The 20721-nt window shown below is 42.3% G+C and overlaps 2 protein-coding genes across 5 annotated transcripts in view; one reads left to right on the top strand and one right to left on the bottom strand.

Moving 5' to 3' along the window:
- The window catches only part of LOC144370254 (uncharacterized), a 53756-nt gene that overhangs the window by 21795 nt on the left and 11240 nt on the right, over positions 1-20721 (top strand). The window lies entirely within an intron of this gene.
- LOC144370653 (uncharacterized) lies at positions 360-19904 on the bottom strand. The gene is made up of 6 exons (XM_078031367.1): positions 19878-19904; positions 19688-19782; positions 17443-17682; positions 5229-5385; positions 3769-3895; positions 360-1258 (listed from the first exon to the last, which is right to left on the bottom strand). The coding sequence occupies exons 1-6, from the start codon at positions 19902-19904 to the stop codon at positions 360-362; spliced, it is 1545 nt and encodes a 514-aa protein (XP_077887493.1).

Below are 20721 nucleotides of genomic sequence, written 5' to 3'. Positions count from 1 at the left end.
TAGGTTCCTACATGCAGAACATTGCCTAGACATCTCAAAGAGCTGACATTCCCACAGTTGATTTCATGTGCATTTCTCATGCAGTCTAAGGCAATAACATTGACTGAGGCCTTTCCCACATAGATGCAACTCATGAGGTTTCTCTTCATTGAGCTGGCTCATGTTTTCTAAGGTTAGAGTCTTAAAGAGAAGCCTTTCCACACAAACTACATTCCAATGGCCACACTCCACGGTGCGTCATGTTCCATTTTTCCAAACACAAACACACCCAAATCTGCAAACTCCTACAGAATATAAAGAGACATAAGACAGGATGATGGGTGATGGACAAGGAGTATGCTACACAGGTGGCATTCATGTTATTTTGCTCCAGTGTGTGTTCTCTCATGAACTCTGAGGCCAGATGATCGACTGAAGGCTTTCCCACACACAGGGCATTTGTATGGTTTCTCTCCAGTATGTGTTTTCTCATGGTGTCTCAGGCCAGAGCATGTACTGAAAGCTTTTCCACATAGGTGACATTTGTATTGTTTGTCTCCAATGTGTGTTTTCTCATGGTGTCTAAGGCCAGATGATAGACTGAAGGCTTTCCCACATACATGGCATTCATATGGTTTCTCACCAGTGTGGATTCTCTGATGTGGTTTAAGGTAACTAGATTGACTGAAGGACTTCCCACACAGGTGGCATTGATAGGGTTTCTCTCCAGTGTGTGTCCTCTGATGAAGTTTAAGGTAGCACGTTTGACCAAAGGATTTCTCACATAATTGACATTGATATGGTTTCTCTCCAGTGTGGATTCTTTCATGTATTTTAAGGTGGCATGATTGGCCAAAGGATTTCCCACAAAATTGGCATTGATATGGTTTCTCTCCAGTGTGGATTCTTGCATGTATTCTAAGGTAGCATGATTGACCAAAGGATTTCCCACACAGTTGACATTGGTATGGTTTCTCTCCTGTGTGGATTATCTGATGACGTCTAACGTGAACTGATTTGCTGAAAGCTTTCCCACACACATGGCATTTGTATGATTTCTCTCCAGTATGGACTTTCTCATGCATTTGAAGGCTGTATAATTCACAAAAGGCTTTCTCACACCAGTGGCATCTGTATGGTTTCTCTCCAGTATGGACTTTCTCATGCATTTTAAGGTTGTAAGAATTCCTAAAGCCTTTCCCACACACATGGCATTTATTTTGTTTCTCACCCATTTGGGTTCTCTCATGTTGTCTAAACTCAGAGCTGTAACTGAAGACTTTCCCAGAAAAATTACATTCACGCTTCTTTTCCCCTGTTCTAGTTTCAATGAGTCTGCTTAGATCAGAGGATTGATTAAAGGATTTGCTGCATAGATGACGTTCATATTGTATCTCTGCAGGATCATTCTGGTTGCATTTTCTAGGTAGTAAACAATTCCTATGTCCTTTCAAACATTCTTGCCCTTCACATGAGACACAATCATTTTTCTTGTTTTCACCAAGATGCACATTATCAGCAAGAGATCGTCCACAGTGTTTGTTCTCCCAGTGGTTCCTTGCTGGACGTGTAAACCAAGATCGAATACATGCAGGGCTGTGACATAGATCTTCCTCCAAGACTTTCCATTCCAAGGAATTCTCTTTAACATGAGATTCCTGCTTCATAAAGAAGATGAATATTTCTTAATGATATCTCCATATAAATTTACAAATTAATTTTTCTACATAAGAATCCATTATAACATGAATATGTAAATCTTTTTACGTTTAATTCCATGTACATTGTAGGTAATTCACAGGTGAGCCAAGTATTTTCCATTTGCTAGTATTTAATTTAAAGGGGCTCAGATTAACTTTATGGTCTTCAATATTTCAAAGAATAGCTACATGAGAAATTCTTGTGTATTTGGAGTCTTTTAAATTTCTCCCAGAATGCAAGCTATACAGATGTTTTGACACAGAAATTTTGTATTTTTAACATAATCACAGCCATGAAATTGTACTCAGTTACTAATTTATTCCACAGACAGATCTTTAACTTACATAATCAGTGTTCCCATCTTTGAAACTTACCATTGACATGTTGATGGGTGTGTCCTTTCTTTTCAAAACTTCTCTGCATATCATTTCATGTCTTGGATGTGCACTTTCCATTCCTAGAAGAGTTTGAAGTACAAATTGTTAGTATGAAATTCAGAGAGACAAAGTTAAAAATCAACAATCTCACGAGAATGTCTTTTTCATCATTGACACTTTCATGGAGGTTATGGCTTAAATCAAGAAAAATTATATTGTTGCAGTAAATTCACTTGCAGGTCAGCATGAGAAAGAAGAAGCAGAGCAAGCAAAGCAGCAGCAGAAAAAAAGTTCTTTATTATATACAAGCAATCTTTTTATAGTATTGTGAACAAAGAAGGCAGCCTTCCAACAGCAATAAATCAGGTCTTTCAGCTTATTAAACATAGAATACAGAAGTTGTGCTTTATAATCAGAAGTGACCCGCTTCTCATGGCTAATCTACTCTCGGCCTGGAGCATGCCCAGCTCTGCTCTTGTTAAGAGCAGATAATAAAATTTTTCTCAGCGCCCTCCTAGCCCACTTGGCAGAACATCCCGTTTGCAGGCAAGTCCTCCCAAGGACAGCAGACACCTCATTTTCAAGCATGTCCGCTGTTACCTATCTATACCTTGACAGAATATCCCATTTGCAGGCAGACTCCATCAAAAACAGTAAGAGTAATGCAGTCACATCTGATTCTCTACATTATATATCTTGGAAAAATAGAACACTGATATATAAAAGATTTCAAGATAGAATTGTTTTTAAAAATGTAATTTAAAGGAGAAAATCTGGAAAAGACACATGGAAATTGACCTAAAAAATACACTAACAGGTTTTTTCCCCTCAATGAAAATATAAATAAAGAGGAAACATTTTGAGTGTAAAATAAAATGAGCTATCTCAATACATGAGAAATTTTGTTCCATGATCCCCTACTATATTTTAGACAACCACATTCATTTCACAGCTATGTCAGTTAATATTTCCAAGCTCAATAACTGTGCACCCATCTCTGTAGAATCACAAAAGTCTCTGTTTCTTAAGCACTCTGGCTTGGGAACAACCCTGTCCCTTCTCCCATCCACAGATTTTTCCTTCCTCCAGATACAAAGTCCAGTCTGATTTGCAGAACAGATACCCTATGCATGGTGAAAGAAAGCCATTGGATTTTAGGGTTTCTGTTAAGAAATGTGCATAAGTTTCAAGGCCATGAAGATGACTTAACAATAATAAAGAGAACCAAAGAATTGGGAGAATCTATTTAGCAGAGAAAAGATAGAAAGCTCCCATACTATGGAGGATTGAAGGACACCCATGCTCACGATGACATTCAAAGAATGCTGAACCAGGTACTTCATCTCTCCACTAGATGTTACTTTCAAATGGAATCCAAATAATACAAAAAATGTGCAGAATTCTCTTGTTTTGGTATTCAATCCTCCAGCACACTGACCATATAAGGATAATTATTTTTAAATATTAGGTCTATGTATAATTTAACTTTAATGGATACATAACATTATGGTGTGGACCATATTGTAGGGTGGTTTAAAATAAGTTGTAATTAAAGTAAAAAATAAGAGCAGCTTTCTTACATGTAATTATAAGTTCTATGAGAAAATCAGGATAGAGATTGGAATTGAATAGAGAGAGGCTATTCCAGATACTGTTATTGAAGAAATAGGTATACCCTCACATCTTTCATATGTATCATTAATGGACTTACCAACTGATACCAGATGATTAATGATTTCCAGCATCACTGATTGGTGTAGCATTTTCTGAGATGGGTCCAGCATGGCCCACTCTTCTTGGGTGAAACTTATGCTTACATCTTCAATGGTCATCAATTCCTAGAACGGTATTGACAAGCTAGTTTAGAAAGAGCAAGGAGATCAATTTCACAAAAGAAGGGTTGAGAGGACAGCATGAGACAGAGGGGAAACTAGGTGTGCAGGAGATCAAACTGTTAAAGCACCAGCCTATTCATTTTCAGCTTCCAACATTCTTACTTTCAGAAACCCAGAATGTACATACATTGAATTCATAGAATTTATAGTAAAGGAATATGGAACGATAGAGAATCATGAAATATGAAAAAAATTTAAAGACTGGTAAGAATAACTTTCAATCAGGCTATTATAAAATTTTCACTTGAATCTTTTCAACTAAAATTTAAATCCCCATTTATTTAAATAGCTTTCCAGAATTATCACCAGGCCAACCTTAACATTAATTTGTCATCTTGGAAATTGATTATGTATAAAATAGTCATTTTCACAAAGAGGTATCTTAGATCCCTCATCAGTAAAATATTTAGTAATGTGTTTAAAAGGCCAATGAATTTCTTTATATCTTCAAAACATGTTTAAACTGTAACCAGAACAATGCAGACATTCTTGAACCAATCTCCAGAATTTTTGAGAACTGAACAAACTGCATGTAACTTGCTGTCAGTAGGAAGAGTCACTCTTCTCAATGTGACCAAGGAGGTCAGAATAAGGTTAAGGACAGACATTTGAGCAGCACAAGACACAGTCTCTGAGACTTGTACTCTGAGGCAGAGTCCCAGCAACCATCCCTATACTACAACTCTCATCCTCAATTCTCTCTTGAGCTCCAAAGACTACTTTTCAATCTCTCTGATATCTTGATCTCATTTCTCTGTTTCTTTATTGTTTTTATGTATCCAGTTCTTCAAAAAAATTGCTACATCTACTTTGATTTACTAGTATATTTTAATGATAAACATCAATTAAGTTAATATAAGTTGGTGTAAACAACTTCCAGTACAAAATATGAAGGAATATTTTATTAATAAGTTATAACAACATTAGGAATAAAAATGATCATGATTAATTTAGGGTTTTTTTGGGGGGGATTATCAACAGTTGAAATTTATTCCATAAAACTCTAAGTTTAAAATTGCAAAAAAAAATATTTCTCATGCCTTCTCTAGCTTAGGTCTTTTATTTTTTCTCAGTATGACTGCAATGACTGTGGCACTGGGTCAACAGAATACACGTGCTAGAATATCTGCCTCCATGTCGGGCTGTGAGGTTCTACTCCTCACTCATTTCCCTGACCTGAATTCACTACAATCCAAACATCATTGCAATAAGTAGCATCATTAATCAGCAATTATTTCAAATGGAGTCATAGGCAAAATGTGAGATTCAATATGACCTTCTGGAAGTACACAGCCAGGAATGGTACCATGGTATAGTGGTGTTCTAACAGGAAGGACATCAGCTGCCTGCTGATGAGTTCCTGACCCATGGTGACAGCTGCAGAGTTGAGGGGTACAGGTGTAACTCCTGCTTGCACTGAAGACTTGGCATCTCTGTCAATAGGGCGGAAATTTTAGTAGAAAAGCCATTCACTGCTTACCCACCGATGGATTATTAGCCATGGTTTTGCTTTCTGAAATCTTCCTCTTCATTCACACACAGTCCAAACAGTTTTCAGAAAATACCTTGGATGAAGAAGAAAAAGCATGATATTCAGCACATTTAGAAGACATCCTGACTCCTCTCTTATGAAATCCTAAACATTCTTTTGTCTAAAATGTAGTGCTAACCCTGGGAAAATTCAGATTGCCCAAGAGTTATAGGTGCAGTACTCTGTTCATATTCCAAGGTCAAAATTCAAAAGAATGTGAACATGATTGCTAACAAAAATGAAGGAATTAAACCTCCATATATGCATTTACATATATATGGAGAACCTTGATTTTCACATGTGAATTGCCCGGTAAATGGTCCAGAATTTTAAAATGCTCTTAGATTTTGAAGAAGCATCACTTTTTTAACCAACATGCATCACTTTTTTAACCAACTTTGGTTTCCACTTCTAGGGAAACATTGTGGAATTTCTCAGATTTCACTGATTTTGCTCTATTTGTTAGCAGTGATTCTCTAAGTTAAATTGTGTCCCCTTGGAGTCTCACTCCCTGCCAACCCTCCCTCACGCATGAGATAGATCTATTCTTCCTGGATTTAGGAGCAATCAAGTCAGGATCTCTATTATGAAAGCATGAATCAACTCAAGTTGATTTCCATTTTGAGGAATCAATGGCTCCATCCTGCCAATCCAGCCCTTATAGTTCCATTTATCCAAATCAGCTTAAATACTGGGGTCCTAGTGGGAGTGTCAGGGCTGGTCACATTAATTTATATTAAGGATGTTCAGAAATGATGCTCATAGATGATGACTGGGGATCAGGATGAAATCTATTTGGTTAGTCTGGTCATTTGCTAATGTGCTGGTTGAAACCTTTGAAATCCTGTTCAATATCCATCCATCATCAGCTTTGATATCTGTTTTTAATTATACATCCATACATAGGAGAGAGATATTTATAAATTATAGTGTATCCATCAACATATTACACATTTTGTGGAGGAATTATGATTTTTATTACTAAGATTAAAATTCACTCACATTATTGTGCCTCCACTGAAAAAAGCAAAAAATCTACATGCAGTGATGCATCAACATATCCTAAATTTTGTGGAGGAATTACAATTTTTATTATGAAGACTAAAATTCATGCATGTTATTGTGCCTCCATTGAAAAAAAGAGAAAAATCCAGGTGCAGTGATGCATACCTGAAAGACCAGCCGCCCAGGAGGCTGAGGCAGGAAGACTGAAGTTCAATGCCATCTTCAGAAACATCCAGGCTCTAAACTACTAAGTGAGATTCTGTCTCAAAATACAAAAAAAAAAAAAAAAAAAACAAAAACCAAAAACCCAAAAACCACAAAATAGGCTGGGGATGGGGATGGGACTCAGGGGTTCAGCAACCCTGTGCTCAATCCCTGCTCTCAAACATAAAAAATAAAAATAAAAAAGTGCTGGGAATGTAGCTCTGTGGCATGATTTCCCTGTGTTCCATCCCAATCAAAAACAAAGAAACAAAACAAAGAAACACAAAACAAAACTAAAAAAGCACCAATAATTTACTAAATGTGATTACAAATTTTCAAATATTGGGTTCTTATCATAACCCTGCTGATTAAAGGGCAATTCATAAATTAAAAAATGACCTAAACAAAGATTTACATGGTTTTCATTAGATGATGAATTTATCCAACTGGAAAATAAACAGTAACATTTTTCCCTTTTTTTTCCCTTTTGCTTGAGTGCAAAAGAAGATACCAACACAACCTCTAAGCTGACCTATGACAGTGCCTCTGCTGTTAAAGAGCACAAGCCCTACCTGTCAGGGCACGGTCTTCCTTCTCACCTATCAAGCTCACTCTCCTTTCCCAGACCCTACCATTCAGGATCTTCCAGTGCACTGACCCCACCTCCCAAACCTCATCCTCTTTTTCTTATCACTGCTCAACTTGTTAGGCTCTTACTCATTTCAACACACACTCATCAAGCTCATCTGGTCTTCACTACACCATTTCCCACATTTGTCCTCCAGCCCCTGTAGCAGGGGAATGCTTGTATGTGTCTCTTCTTCAGCTGCATCTGAGAACCTTTGACTGTAGTGGCCATCCATATCTGAACTCAGAATCACGACTCCCATTGGCTTTCAAAGTATTTAGAATCTGATATATTTTTCTAAATAAGCCATAATTTTATGATCCACAAAATTTTTCTTCTCAAAATTGTGGAAAATCACCTTCTAATTTCATCCATATTTTCAAAAGATTAGTACGTCTGCTACTAAAACTATTGTGTTAGTTCACCAAGTTTGAATGGGCTTTCATGAGAGTTTCATAACTTTCATAACAGTAAGACAGAAACAGGGTGGCTTTAAAAACAAATTGATTTTCTCATGATTCTGGAGGCTAGGAGTGTGAGATCAACTTGTCTGCAGGGCTTGTTTCTACTGAGACCTCTGTTCCTGCCTTGTACACGCTGGCCGCCCTGTGTCTCTATATGGTGTTCCTGCTCCCAACTCTTCCCCAAACTCTTTCTATTGTGAGGGTACTGATCATATTGCAATGGTGTCCCCACAATTATCTTGATTGAATTTTCCTCTTTTAACACCATATGTCCAAATACAGTTAACTTTTAGAAAACAACAACCTAGCTATAGAGCAGTTTTGAAGAAACTAACAATTGGATTAGTGCTTCTCAATTAGTCATTCATGTAGGCAAAGTTACACTAATCCACATGTCATGTGATGTCAGCAAGGGTATTGGTACAACTTGTCCTCTCCCTCCAGGTCCCTTAGGAAGACATCAGGGAGGAGTCTCTCTGTATCCTCACTATCAAGTTAGTGTTTGAGGCATTCCTCACCACTGAGATGCCAGCTTGGGAATTCCCAGTCCTCCTAGCATGTTTCAACATGCATTTGGTTCCCAATTGCAGAAGAATTAAGTAATTGTACTATGGTGACACAGGCATACCCATGTTTATGGTAGCAAAATTCACAGTAGCTAAACTATGGAAGCAGCCTCAGTTCCATCAACAGATGAATGCACAAAGAAAAATGTGGTATCTTTACACGGGGACGGGGGTTTAGTTACAAAGAAAAATGAAACTGTCATTTGCAGGAAAACGGATGGAACTAGACACCAGTATGTTAAGGGAAATAAGTCAAACTCAGGAAGTTAAATGTCCTGTGGTTTCTCTCAAAGGCAGAAGCTAAAGAGGAAAATAGGGTGGGTGTGGATGTCCTAAGAATGACAGATCAGTAGAGGAAAGGAGCAAGGGGTGAGAGGGAGGCAGCAGGGGCCTAAGAAAATGCTGGGGAGTGATATTGGCCACTTTATGTTGTATACTGTGTGCATGTACAAATACAGAGCAACAAATCCCATCATCACGTACAAATATAATGCAACTCTAAAAAATGTAAAGAAAACTAAAAAGAAGTCAGGACAGGTCATAATAGCAAGAAACCACGAGAAAACTTCAATCACCAGAGATAAAATATAAACCCAAGGCATACCTTGAGTGGTTTAGAAAACTCAGCTACACCCTACCTGCCCTCAGTCACCACCCAGTTAATCCCTTTAAGGCTTTGAATCACTGATTAGGTGAAAGTTATCATAAGCCAATCTCTCACCTCTAACTTTCATGCATTGTCTCTCATGCAAGCCTTCTAAACCTCAAATCTAAACCATGACCCCCTAATCTCATAATTCTCAGTGTTCAAAATGGGATAAATCCTCTACCCAATGCTGGAGATATGCTTCTTCCCAATGCTGGACATAGCTGAGTGGTTCTTCCCTAGTGCCTTTTATATTTTAGCAATGCAGGCATAAAAGCAGAGTCTAAATCTATAGTACAGGAGAACAGCTTTAAACATACAGTAACTGAGAAATCAATATGAACCTATGTCGATGAGATAAATGGAAAATACAATTTGATAAAATTGGATTACAACAAAAACCCCAGCTGTGCAAGATTTTCATAATCTGGTTTATCCATAAGAATGCAGCTAATGGAAAAAAGAAATCTCTACCACTTGAATCAGAAGAGATTCTGATTTGTATTTGGTATTTGGTACTGGAGATTGAACCTAAAGACTCTTACTGCAGAGCCACAAACCTAGTAATTTTTGTATTTTTCTTTTGTGTCAGAGTCTCTCTAAGTTGATGAAGACCCTGGTACATTATTTAGGAAGGCCTGGAACTTGCAATTCTCCTTTCTTAACATTGCAAATGACAAGGATTACAGATATACATGAGTTCATTTCCATTTCAATGATGAGTCATTTAAATTTATAACCACTAGATATTGGTTGTTGGTTATAGCAAGATACAAAATCATGGAAGAGGAAACTAAGATCATAACCTAGATTCAAGACAAATGGAAATGGTTCCCTAATTGTCAAAGCAGGAAGAGTTGAGAAGTCCCTGTTGAAACAATACAATTTAGAGATTATAATTCTGAGGTGAGGCACAAATTCCTAGAGAGAGAGGATTTAACTCACAGTGAAGCAAAGAGGCTCCCATCCCATTGTCTGGAGAACTCACCAGGAAATAAGAGTTGGAGGAGAAGACAGCCAGCAGGTTCCTTAGGTGAGCAGGGACTTGCTCTTCTCCCAAGCTCTGGACTATTCAGTGCCCCTTCTCTGGGAACATGCCACCTCTGCTTGACTTCCTTTTATTTAGGGTCAATCAGTTTGTAAATCTCATCAGGGCCACATTCCAGGGACACACCCTGGATTCACAGACACTGATCCTATCCTGTCTTCAGTTGGGAACACACCCTCTCAGGCTGATTGGATTTCCCAGACTACATTAAATCTGTTTCCCCACACCTAGTTTGAGATAAATGAGGGAAGGCTACTCCTGAGGGGGAATTTGCAAGATAACTTTGGTCTTCACTCACTTACAAATAGCCCTGTGTCCATCCTGTGCATGGGAAGCATTCTAATAATAGGAATCTGTCCAGAAAACCAGCAAACAAGTGTCTCATGGGCAAAAGGCACAATTGCCTGGCAAAATAGTGGATTTTAATATATAATAAAAGGTGAATAAAAATGTTTTCAAGAAGAAAATGGTTTAACCAAAAATTATTATTGTGTTGGAGAGGGCCATGTTAGGGCATTGGCTAAATTGTATTTCCACAAAGATATTGATAATTTGTTGCAAGGGTCTTCTGAAAATGGCCAGTAGAGGAACCCAGTACAGAGCCACTGCTGTCCAAGGCTGAATGGTGTTGGGGTTTTAAGTCCTCATTTCTTCCTGACCTGTGGGATAGTTGGGGAGAGTATGCCCCGACCAGGAGAAGCCAAGAAAGGAGAGGGCCAACTAACCACTCACTCAGTCCTCCCTCGCCGGAGGACAATCAGATGTGTCATGGAGACCAGTCAAAGCAGGATGTCGTTTAATGAGAAAACACACACAGCTAATATAATGTACAGGAGCCAATCAGGATAAAGGTCAGCAGGGTTGGGAGAGGTCACGTGTACACCCATCCTACAGGCAGTAATGGGAGACATGAGCTGTCCACGAGGGTGGAAGGGTTCTGAGCCTATCCTAGAGGTGGTCCATTTTTTTTGTCACAACCCACAACAATGCCTTCTAGCTGATTGGCAGGAGCTATCTTAGCCACATGTGGCCCCCGGACCAGGAATCAGGGTAGCAGCTAGCAAGTTAGGTTTCCTTTTTTCTGATGCAGCATGCCCTACATGTTGCATGCCCTACATCAAGTTAGGTTTCCTCCATTCTGATGCAACATGCCCCACATGTTACATCATACCCTATAGAATAGGAAGCACAGTTCTGCAGGGATTGAAAAACTGCTGTGACTCCATTTTTGAAAACCCAGCTTCTACCTCAAGACCTGTCCAAAGGGAGGGGGCGGTGACCGTTGTCCTTGGAAAAATCAACAGAGCATTCCTAGTCACATAGCAATCCTGCTGAGTTGTTTTTCTGCAAATAACAGGATAGATCTGTAGGGTCAGGTGTCCCTAACTCAGATAAGCTAGGTGAGTACCCATAGCAAACCCCTAGCAGCCAACAATCAGCATGAGACAGGGAAAATTTTCTGAAATGCCAGGTGACCGTCCCAGTAGTGTTCATGATTGATAACATTATTTAGGCAACTCTGCAGTTTAGCCTATACACTCTTGCAACCCCTCATGGCTTAAACCAATCAGTTCAAATGTATCCATCTCTTGAACTCACCAATCACCCTTAACCAACTTGTTCCCACCAGTGAAAGTCCTAATCAGTGTTAGGAGTTGTTTGATTTTCCCCATGGTATGAAATGATTTGCTGTGTGATGTTGTGATGCATAGAGTATCCCCCCAAAAAACCTATAAATACTCAATGAACTAAGGGCTGGGACTCACTCCTCAGGACCCCTGTGTCAGAAATGGTTGTGAGTCCAGGCTCAAGCTTGCAATAAAGACTCTTGTGTGATTGAATCAGATTCGGCTCCTGGAACTCTATTGGGGATTTTAGCCCCATGCCACGAATCCGGCATTACAAGATGAGAAGAAGTAGGAAGAGCAGGGAAGAGCTGGAAGGTGTCTCCCAGGGTTAGAGGCCAGAGGAGGAGCAGATTGTCAGCTTTGAGAATAAAAGGTGAATGTATAAAATGAGTAGACTGTGGCAGCACTGGAGACAAGTAGAGGCAAGTATCAAAGGTGAAGGAGAAGCAGGCTGTGTTGTCTAGCAATTTTACAGTCTGAGCCAGAAAAACATTCTGATACTGAGAAGGAATCAGTATGGGAGAGAAATTGGCTTTTCCCAGCAGATGTAGAGAATGTGGGAGTCTTGCCAGCTTACAGACCCTCTGTGTCCCCTTCCTTCCTTCCTTCCTTCCTTCCTTCCTTCCTTCCTTCCTTCCTTCCTTCCTTCCTTCCTTCCTTCCTTCCTTCCTTTTCTTTGTCTTGTTGATGAAGTGGTGTTATAGTTGAAGCTTTGTCCCGGGATTTAATAAACTGACTGTAAAGGACGATGGAAAAGCTCCATAAGCTCAACAAGCCAAAACAACCGTTTACATGTCCGAGATTTTGTTAGCAGGACCATAGCGGTCAGTCACAGAAGAGGAGGGGATCGTGAGAAGGGGGGGGGAGAGATAAAGAGAGAGAGAGAGAGAGAGAGAGAGAGAGAGAGAGGAGGGAGGGAGGGAGGGAGGAGAGAGACAAGAGAGAGAGGAGGGGGAGAGAGAGGAGGGGGAAGAAAGAGGGGAGAGTAAGAGAGAGAGGGAGAGTAAGAGAGAGTAAGAGTAAGAGAGTGAACATGAACAGGGCGTTGATATTAATGGGCTTAACACAGGATGAGGAGGAGCAAGGTGAGTGGGCTGTTACTTCTTTACTGGCTGAGAGTTCACGCCACTTCAGGGATTAGAGGTGCGCCATTCAAAGTTTGTGCATTCACAGGGATTGGAGGTGACCGTACACGTGCCATTCAGTGCATCATGGACCTGAGCTCCCTGAAGAGAAGCAGTCTGTGCACCATCTTTACCAACATTCTCCCTTTTTTGTTTTGGTTTGGGGGCGTTATATTTGATCTGGCTACTTTCTACTGAGTAGGGGCATAATTTAGAGGGAGGGAAGGAGGTCAGTTGGTTGGAGAAGGGCCAGGAGGCCCCATATCCATGCACTGAAGGCATGGATTTCCTCTGGGGAGAAGTCCATGAATATGCCCTGCAACTATGAAAAGAAACAGCATTCATTTCTGGCATGTCATCCAGTCTGTAGGGCTGGTAGAAAAAGCCTTTGCCCAGGAGAAGGCAGATTAGAACATATAAAGCTGAAAACCAAGGGCTTATTTTTTTGGCATGATGGCCCTTTGGTGGAGTTGTCATTCGGTATCTTCATCTTTCAGCACTTGGTGGAGGTTTCTTGGGATGACTGGATGTGCATGTCATCCAGATTGTTGGCAAGTAGCTGGGAATCCCTGAGGAGCAGCTGATTGAAAGTTTGGCTAGAGATTTTGTTAATTTGTCCTTGAAGGAATTTTAAAATGCAAGGAAGGAAAGCACAGAATAAAAAGACCAACTAGAGGTCCCAGTATCAGAAGAATCCAGCGGATAATGGGGTTTTTGAAGAGGTCTTCTCTGGAATGGGATGAAGAGTGGTGCGTGACTGAAAAACGGAGCTTGAGAGAGTTATCTGGGGATATCTCACAGGTAAATCTGAGTGATTGTGGGGGTCCTGCAAGGTTGGGAGCTGTGGTGGGATTGTTCTCTGGAGGGCTTGCCTTCAGTTTTAACCTAGAAATATGAATCCAGGGGGTTAGTTTCTTTCCTTCCTGTTGTAGTTTTGCAGCATTAGGTGTACACAGGACTACTTGTAATGGCCCTTCCCATTTTGGGGTTAGGGGGGATATTTCCCCTGGGGAAGAAAAGTAGACCCATTCTCCTGGTTTGAGCAGAAAGGAGGCAGCTGAGTTCTCTGGATCCAGAAACAACAAATCTTGTTGCTTTCATAGCTCAGAGTGTATAAGGAAGAGGAGGGGAAGAGCATATTGGTTGGGAAGGGGCCAAGGCTCTGGTAAGATTCCTGGGGGGAGAAGGGGACGACCATACATTATCTCAAAGAGGGAGGCAAGGGATGGCTTTTTTGGTAAAGCCCTCATGTGTAGTAGGGCAAGAGGGAGGAGTTTAACCCAATCTAAATGAGTCTCTAAAGATAGTTTTGATATAATGTCTTTCATTGTGTGGTTGGCTCACTCAACCTTACCTGAGGCTTGGGGGCAATAGGGACAATGAAGGAGCCATGGGATGGACAATGTCTTTGCCACATTCTGGGTTACTTGAGAGACAAACTCAGGCCTGTTGTCAGATTGAATTGGTGGGCATCCCAAACCGAGGGATTACTTCAGTTAGGAGGATGTTATCCACTGTGGTAGCCCGCTTATTTGAGGTGGGGAAGGCCTCTACCCAACCCAAGAATGTGTCTATTAAAACTAGTATGTACTTGAAGTTTTTTACTCTGGGCATGTTGGTAAAGTTGATTTGCCAATCTGCCCCAGGAATATGACCCCTAGCCTGGTGAGAAGGGAAGGTTCCAGGTTTTAAAGACGTATTGGAATTCACTCTTTTGCATATCTGGCATGAGGCTGTGATTTGCTGTATCACTTCTTTATCTCGGGGAGTCAGAGTAAAGAAAGGCTTTGAGAGACTGTAGACTGGTATGGAAAATGGAGTGGAGGTAAGTAAAGAGGGCATGTTTAGGTGGGTCTCTGTTATTGGGTAATGATGGAGAGCATGTGGCAATGAGAGATGTGGTGAGATCTGAAAGAGCAGCTGACCTGGCTGCCTGATCTGCTTTTGAATTCCCCTGTGTGACGGGAGAGGAGTCATTTTGGTGTGATCTGCAGTGGACAACTCCAGTTTTTTAGGAAGCTGGGAGGCTTGTAGTAGCTGTGTGATGTATATGGAATTGGTTATAGAGGTGCCCTTTGAGTTCAGGAGACCTCTCTCCTTCCAAATTGCTGCATGAGATAAAAGAATGTGAAAAACATATTTGGAATCAGTATAAAGTGTAAGATTTTCCCCTGCTTCCAATTTGCAGGTTCGTGTTGCAGCTACCAGCTCAGCCTGTTGGTTAGTGGTATTTGCAGGCAGGGGATTGGCTTCTATTACTCATGATAGGGACACTATGGCATATCCAGGTTGTCTGATCCCCTCATGCATAAAGGAGCTGCCATCAGTGAACCAGGTGTAATCAGATTGGTCTAGAGGTCCCTCAGTGATATTAATTGGGCATGGGAGGAAGTTTTTTAGAATTTCCCTGCATTTATGTATTGGGGACTGTGTTTGACCTTGAGCCTGAATGGGTAACAGAGTTGCCGGGTTGAGAGAGGCGTAGGTTTGGAAGGACATGGAGGAGTCATAGAGGAAAGAGACCAAGAGAGAGAGAATTCGACAGGGAGGGAGGGTTTGCAGTCTTTTGTATGTTAGCAAGTCCTTGTGGTGATGAGGGGAGGTGAGAGTGATTTGGGCTCCAAAGGTAAGCTTTTGTGATTCCTTTAATAAAATATAGGAGGCCGCTAGGGCATGTGTTAGAGTCTGTAAACAAGTCAAAATAACATCTGGTATTTTGCCAGGGGAATGTTAGCATTCGTAAACAAGTCTGGATGGTGCCTGGTAAAATGCCAGAGGGAGTGGTTTGAGAAGTAACAAAAGCGAGCCATTAAGTGTGGAGATTCCTTATTGGTTGACTGATGTATCTAGTTTATGCTAATTAAGATAAGCTGTGCAAAATGTATGAATATCTCTGTTGCCCTACAATAAACGGCTTCCACTCCTGCTGTATCAATCTACACAAGTTGTTCGTCACCCCCCCGTTATTCTGCTGCAGCTGGACTGCGGCAACACGGAGACAAGGAACCCATCCCCAGACAGTTGGATCTAATGTTTCAAAAGGTATGCCACCAGAGCGAAGGTGGGCCCATACCTTTGTCCCAGCACCCCCAAGTTTTGCCTTTTGTTTTCATGAACATAGAGAGTAAAAGGCCTATTAACATCTGGCAGGTGTAGAGCCAGTGCTTGTATGAGGACCTTCTGGAGGGTTCTGAAATGTGGTGCTGCTGAAAGTAACAAGGGCTCATGCGTGTTCCCCTTTGCTAGATCATATAATGGTTTGACAAGTAATGAGTAATTTGGTACCCATGCTCTAAAATAGCCTTCCAGACCCAGGAATGAAAGAATCTCCTCTAGTTTTTGGTACTGGAAGGCTTTCAATAAGGCCTTTTCTATTGGTTGTAATAGCTTTCTTTCCTGGGGAAATGTGGAACCCTAAGTAAACAACCTCAGAGAGAGAGAGAGAGAGAGCTGTACCTTTTGCAGAGAAACCCTATATCCTCAGTGAGCAAGAAAATTCAGAAGGGTGGCTGTGTCTGAATTTGAGGTTTCTAATGAGGGACTACAGAGGAGGATGTCAATAATATATTGTAGGAGGGTTGAGTCGGGGCATAAAGGGAAAAACTCCTCAAGATCTCCAGCGAGGACTTGTCCAAAAATATGTTGGCTGTCTTGAAACCCCTGGGGCAGGACAGTCCAGGTTACCTGTTGGGAATGTCTAGTTTTTGGATCAGTCCAGGTGAAGGCAAATATGTCTTGGGAAGAGACAGATAGTAGAATCAAAAAGAAGGCATCTTTAAGATCAATAACTGAAAAACAGGTGGAGTTTGAAGGAATGGAGGAAAGGATATAAGGGTTTGGAACCAGGGGATGTATGGGCCTGGTTGAAGAATTTATAAACCTTAAGTCCTGCACCAAACAGTATGTTCCTTAGGCTATTTTACTGCTAAAATTGGGATATTGAGTGAAAAGTGTGTGGGACAGAGGAACCCCTTACTTAGTAAGCTCTGAATGATTGGCTTTAGGCCCTTAAGACTGGCAGTTGGCAGCAGATATTGAGCCTGGTTTGGGAAGTGGTTAGGGTCTTTAAGATGCACTTCCACGGGAGAGCAATTTGCAGAGGATGGGGTTTCAGTGTCCCATACAATTGGATCTACCATTTTACAGGGGAGGGGAAAATGTGTGTTCTGGTGGTCACTGGGATCTCCACACCAGACAAAAAGGGGTAAAGTCTCTTCTTCATCTGGGAGTAAAGCCATAATGAAGATATAAGTAGGGGAGGAAAATAAGGGTAAGGTTATGGAGGCCTTCAAGATGGATAATATATCCCTTCCCAGCAAGGGCACCAGACACTGAGGCATAACCAAAAAATGGTGTGAAAAGGAGAACTCAGATAAGGAGCATGTGAGGGGAGGAGTTCTGCGTGGGATGATGGTTTGACTTCCTACCCCAACAATAGGAGATTCAGAGGGATAGGTAGTTCCCCAAAACTCTCTCAGAACCAAGAATTTGGCCCCGGTGTCTATCAAAAAATTTATGGGACACCCATCCACTCGGATAACTACCCTGGGTTCCTGCTTAGTGATTGAATAGGTTGGGACAGAAGACCTAAGACCCCATCAATCCTTGGCTGCTAGGCCTAGCAAGTCACTGGCGGGGTGACTGACCTCTGATCCCCTACGGGAATTGGGGCAGTCTGATCCCCAGTGGCCAGGATGTCTGCATCTGGGGCATGGTCTGGGTGATGCCCTGGGGTTAGGGCAAGCTCTAGCCCAATGTCCTTCATCACCACACTTAAAGCAGGGCCCAAGGGGTTCTCACTGGTGAGGTTGTTGTCTCCCCCTTTCCATAGGTTGGAAGCAGTGCCCAGAGGGTCCTCGTTGAGGGGGTTGTTGTCTCCCCCTCTCCTTAAGTTGGAAGGAGCCCTGTAACACCTGGGTCAACATCTGGCATTTTTGGCATTTTGCTCTTTCATCTCTGTTGTGTAGACCTGGAAGGCCATGGCCAACACCTCAGTCTGAGGAGTCAAGGTTTCCCTCTCTAATTTTTTTAGCTTTACCTGTATGTTGGGGTAGCTTTGGGAGAAAAAATAGGTCATAAGAAGTTGCCTGCCATCTGGGGATTCAGGGTCCAAATTAGTGCACTGAAGGAGAGCCTTTGTTAGTCAGTCTAGGAAGGCTGAGGGGTCTTCATTCTTCTCCTGGATGACTTCCTGGAGTATATCAAAGCTAATTGCCTTTTGTGCTGCCGCCTTTAGGCCAGCTGTCAGACAGGTAATAAGGTGGTCCCTACATCCCAGGTCTTGGGGTCATTATAATCCCAATGGGGGTCTTGGTCTGGAACCGCCTGGGCCCCTAAGGGATGGTGGGCATCAGTCTGATGAACCTGGTCTGCATAGGCCATAGCCTGGTCCCAGACCCTTCTCCTTTCCTCAGGGAGGAGAGCATTGGACAGAATCATATAGAGATCATGAAAGGTGAGACTATAGGCTTGAGTTAAGTACTGAAACTCTTTAATTATAAGAGACAGAGTTTGCAATGTAAGATCCCAATTTTTTTTCTACTTGAGAAAGGTCAAGCATAGAAGAAGGAACATAAACACTTAAAATCCCATTCGGCCCAGCGACCTCCCGAAGGGGGCCACAACATGTGAAGTTTGAGTCAGGTGATGAGATGTGGTGACTTGTGGGGTAGGTGCTGTATTAGTGAGTGAACGGGTGGCTGAATGGGTGGCGGGTGGACTAGACTGAGATGGAGGGACTGGGATGGAAGGAACAGAAGTGGAAGGAGTTTGAGCAGAAGTATCGGGAGGAAGAGGAGGAGAAGTGTCTGAAGAAGAAGCCACAGATGTAGAAGACAGGGAAGTGGGAGGAGTGAAAGTGGGGAAAGCAAGGCTGAGGGCAGGGGAAAGTGGTATGGAGGCAGTTCATCAGCCGGATTAAAAGTGGAGGCGGAGAGCAGAGAAGAGGAAGGAGGAGGAGAAGATGTGGAGGCAGAGAGTGGAGAAGAAGAGGAGGAAGGAGGTTTGAGAGCAAGGAGTAGCTGTTGAGGCTTGCATTGAGTGCAGAGATTTGGATGACATCGAAGCAAGGGAAAAGCCTCAACATAGGGAATCAAGTTTCACTTTTTTGATTGCTCACATAATTAAAAGATCCCAGAGTAAATTGGGATCCAGAGACCCACACATGGGCCAAACATTTTGGATGTCTAAGGGGTATGTAGGCCAGTCCTAGGTACAGAATTTTATGAGCCTTTTCGGTTTAATATCAGGGGCTAGGCTCAGGGTTTTCAAATTATCTAAGAGGCCCCACAAGGGAGAATGGGCCCGGAGGGACAAGGAATATCCCATGCTGGAAGGGCAAGATGGGAGTCAGAGAAAGAGTAAGAGAGAGGGACAGAGAGAAAATCTGGTCCGGAAAAAGTTTCCTGGAAGCTCCGGGGGAATGGAGGATCAAGTGGGCATCCCCAAAATGACCAACTGCCGCGATGAAATACAGAGGGCACTACCCAGTCATCACCAGTGAAGTGCGATCTGTGAGACCCAAATAGGGCCGGGGCTGCGGGCAACCTGACATCAGGAAAGGATTTCAACTGGAACGAGAGAGTCAGGAATGGGAGGAACAGAGTTCAGGGAGGAACAGAGTTCTGGACTCTGGTTGGACGGGCTTTAGCAATTACACTAACCCATCCACAGGTTATAAAAGTGAAGAGAGACGGAGGAGTTAGAAAGAGAGAATTAATCCTATGTTCCAGGAAGTTGATTCCCAGGGGTGTCCTAGCAGAGCACACGGGGTCCACTGCAACCCTGATGGGTCTGGGTGGGGTGCATCCCCCCCCCGCAAAACACTCGGAGGGCCAATTCCCTCATTCTGGTGAGTTAGGATTCAGGAGCTCATGGGATGGAGGAACTCACCAATTTGCAGGATGGTGGTGGATGTCAGGCAGGTGATCAGAGGAGTAGACTACAACAGGAAAGGTTGGACTCGGAATTTGGGAACGGGGTTCTGCCTTGAGCGATGGGGATCCACGTCCCAGAGTTTGGCACCAATTTAAAGGACAATGGAAAAGCTCCATAAACTCAACAAGCCAAAACAACCGTTTACCTGTCTGAGATTTATTAGCAGGACCATATCGGTCAGTCACAGAAGAGAAGGGGATCGCGAGAACGAGAGAGAGAGAGAGAGAGAGAGAGAGAGAGAGAGAGAGAGAGAGAGAGAGAGAGAGAGAAGGGAGGGAAGAGAGAGGGGAGTGTAAGAAAGAGAGGGAGAATAAGAGAGAGTAAGAGTAAGAGAGTGAACACGAACAGGGTGTTGATATTTATGGGCTTAACACAGGATGAGAAGGAGCAAGGCCAGTGGGCTGTTACTTCTGCATTGGCTGAGAGTTCACGCCACTTCAGGGATTGGAGGTGCACCATTCAAAGTTTGAACCATTCACAGGGATTGGAGGTGACGGTTCGAAGATTCGCGTGCCATTCAGTGCAACATGGACCTGAGCTCCCGGAAGAGAAGCAGTCTGGGTGCCATCTTTACCAACACTGACTTCCAGACCACTCACGTATAATCAAATCAAGCCTTTATTGAAGCACACTAGTGGCGACTGATCAGAACATAAAGCAGTTCCCCGGATCAGCTACAAACAATTGCAAGGGCGCTCCTTATAAGCCTCAAAATCACAAAAGGGATGTTCAGGGGCCCAGCCAATGCAAGCCAGCCAGGATACAGAAGCGGGAGAGTGCAGTCAAGCGGCGGGAAGCCTAACCAATCACAGTTAACCCAGTCACCTCAGTTATAGAAACAGAGCCCTGTTACCCTAGTTACAGAAACAATGACACATTAGGTAGTTCCATGTTCTTAAAGGTTTCTATAGCAAAAGGAAAAGAACATCTTGCCCCAGTCATGACCCTTCTACTTGGCATGGTTGTTTTACAGGATAAAGTCATAAAAC

This window comes from Ictidomys tridecemlineatus, chromosome 14, assembly GCF_052094955.1.
Source record: "Ictidomys tridecemlineatus isolate mIctTri1 chromosome 14, mIctTri1.hap1, whole genome shotgun sequence".
In the NCBI taxonomy this organism is placed as follows: Eukaryota; Metazoa; Chordata; class Mammalia; order Rodentia; family Sciuridae; genus Ictidomys; species Ictidomys tridecemlineatus.
This window is presented reverse-complemented; position numbering and strand designations above follow the sequence as displayed.

What these genes read in the sequence shown, in the direction of transcription:
- LOC144370653 (XM_078031367.1), bottom strand. Translation starts at nt 19,904, where the DNA reads ATGGTCCTGCTAATAAATCTCAGACAG. An exon ending in TGCTAATAAATCTCAGACAG is followed by an intron (nt 19,783 to 19,877) that starts GTAAACGGTTGT and finishes CCATCGCTCAAG; the next exon opens with GCAGAACCCCGTTCCCAAAT. An exon ending in CACCACCATCCTGCAAATTG is followed by an intron (nt 17,683 to 19,687) that starts GTGAGTTCCTCC and finishes TTCCAACTTAAG; the next exon opens with GAGAGGGGGAGACAACAACC.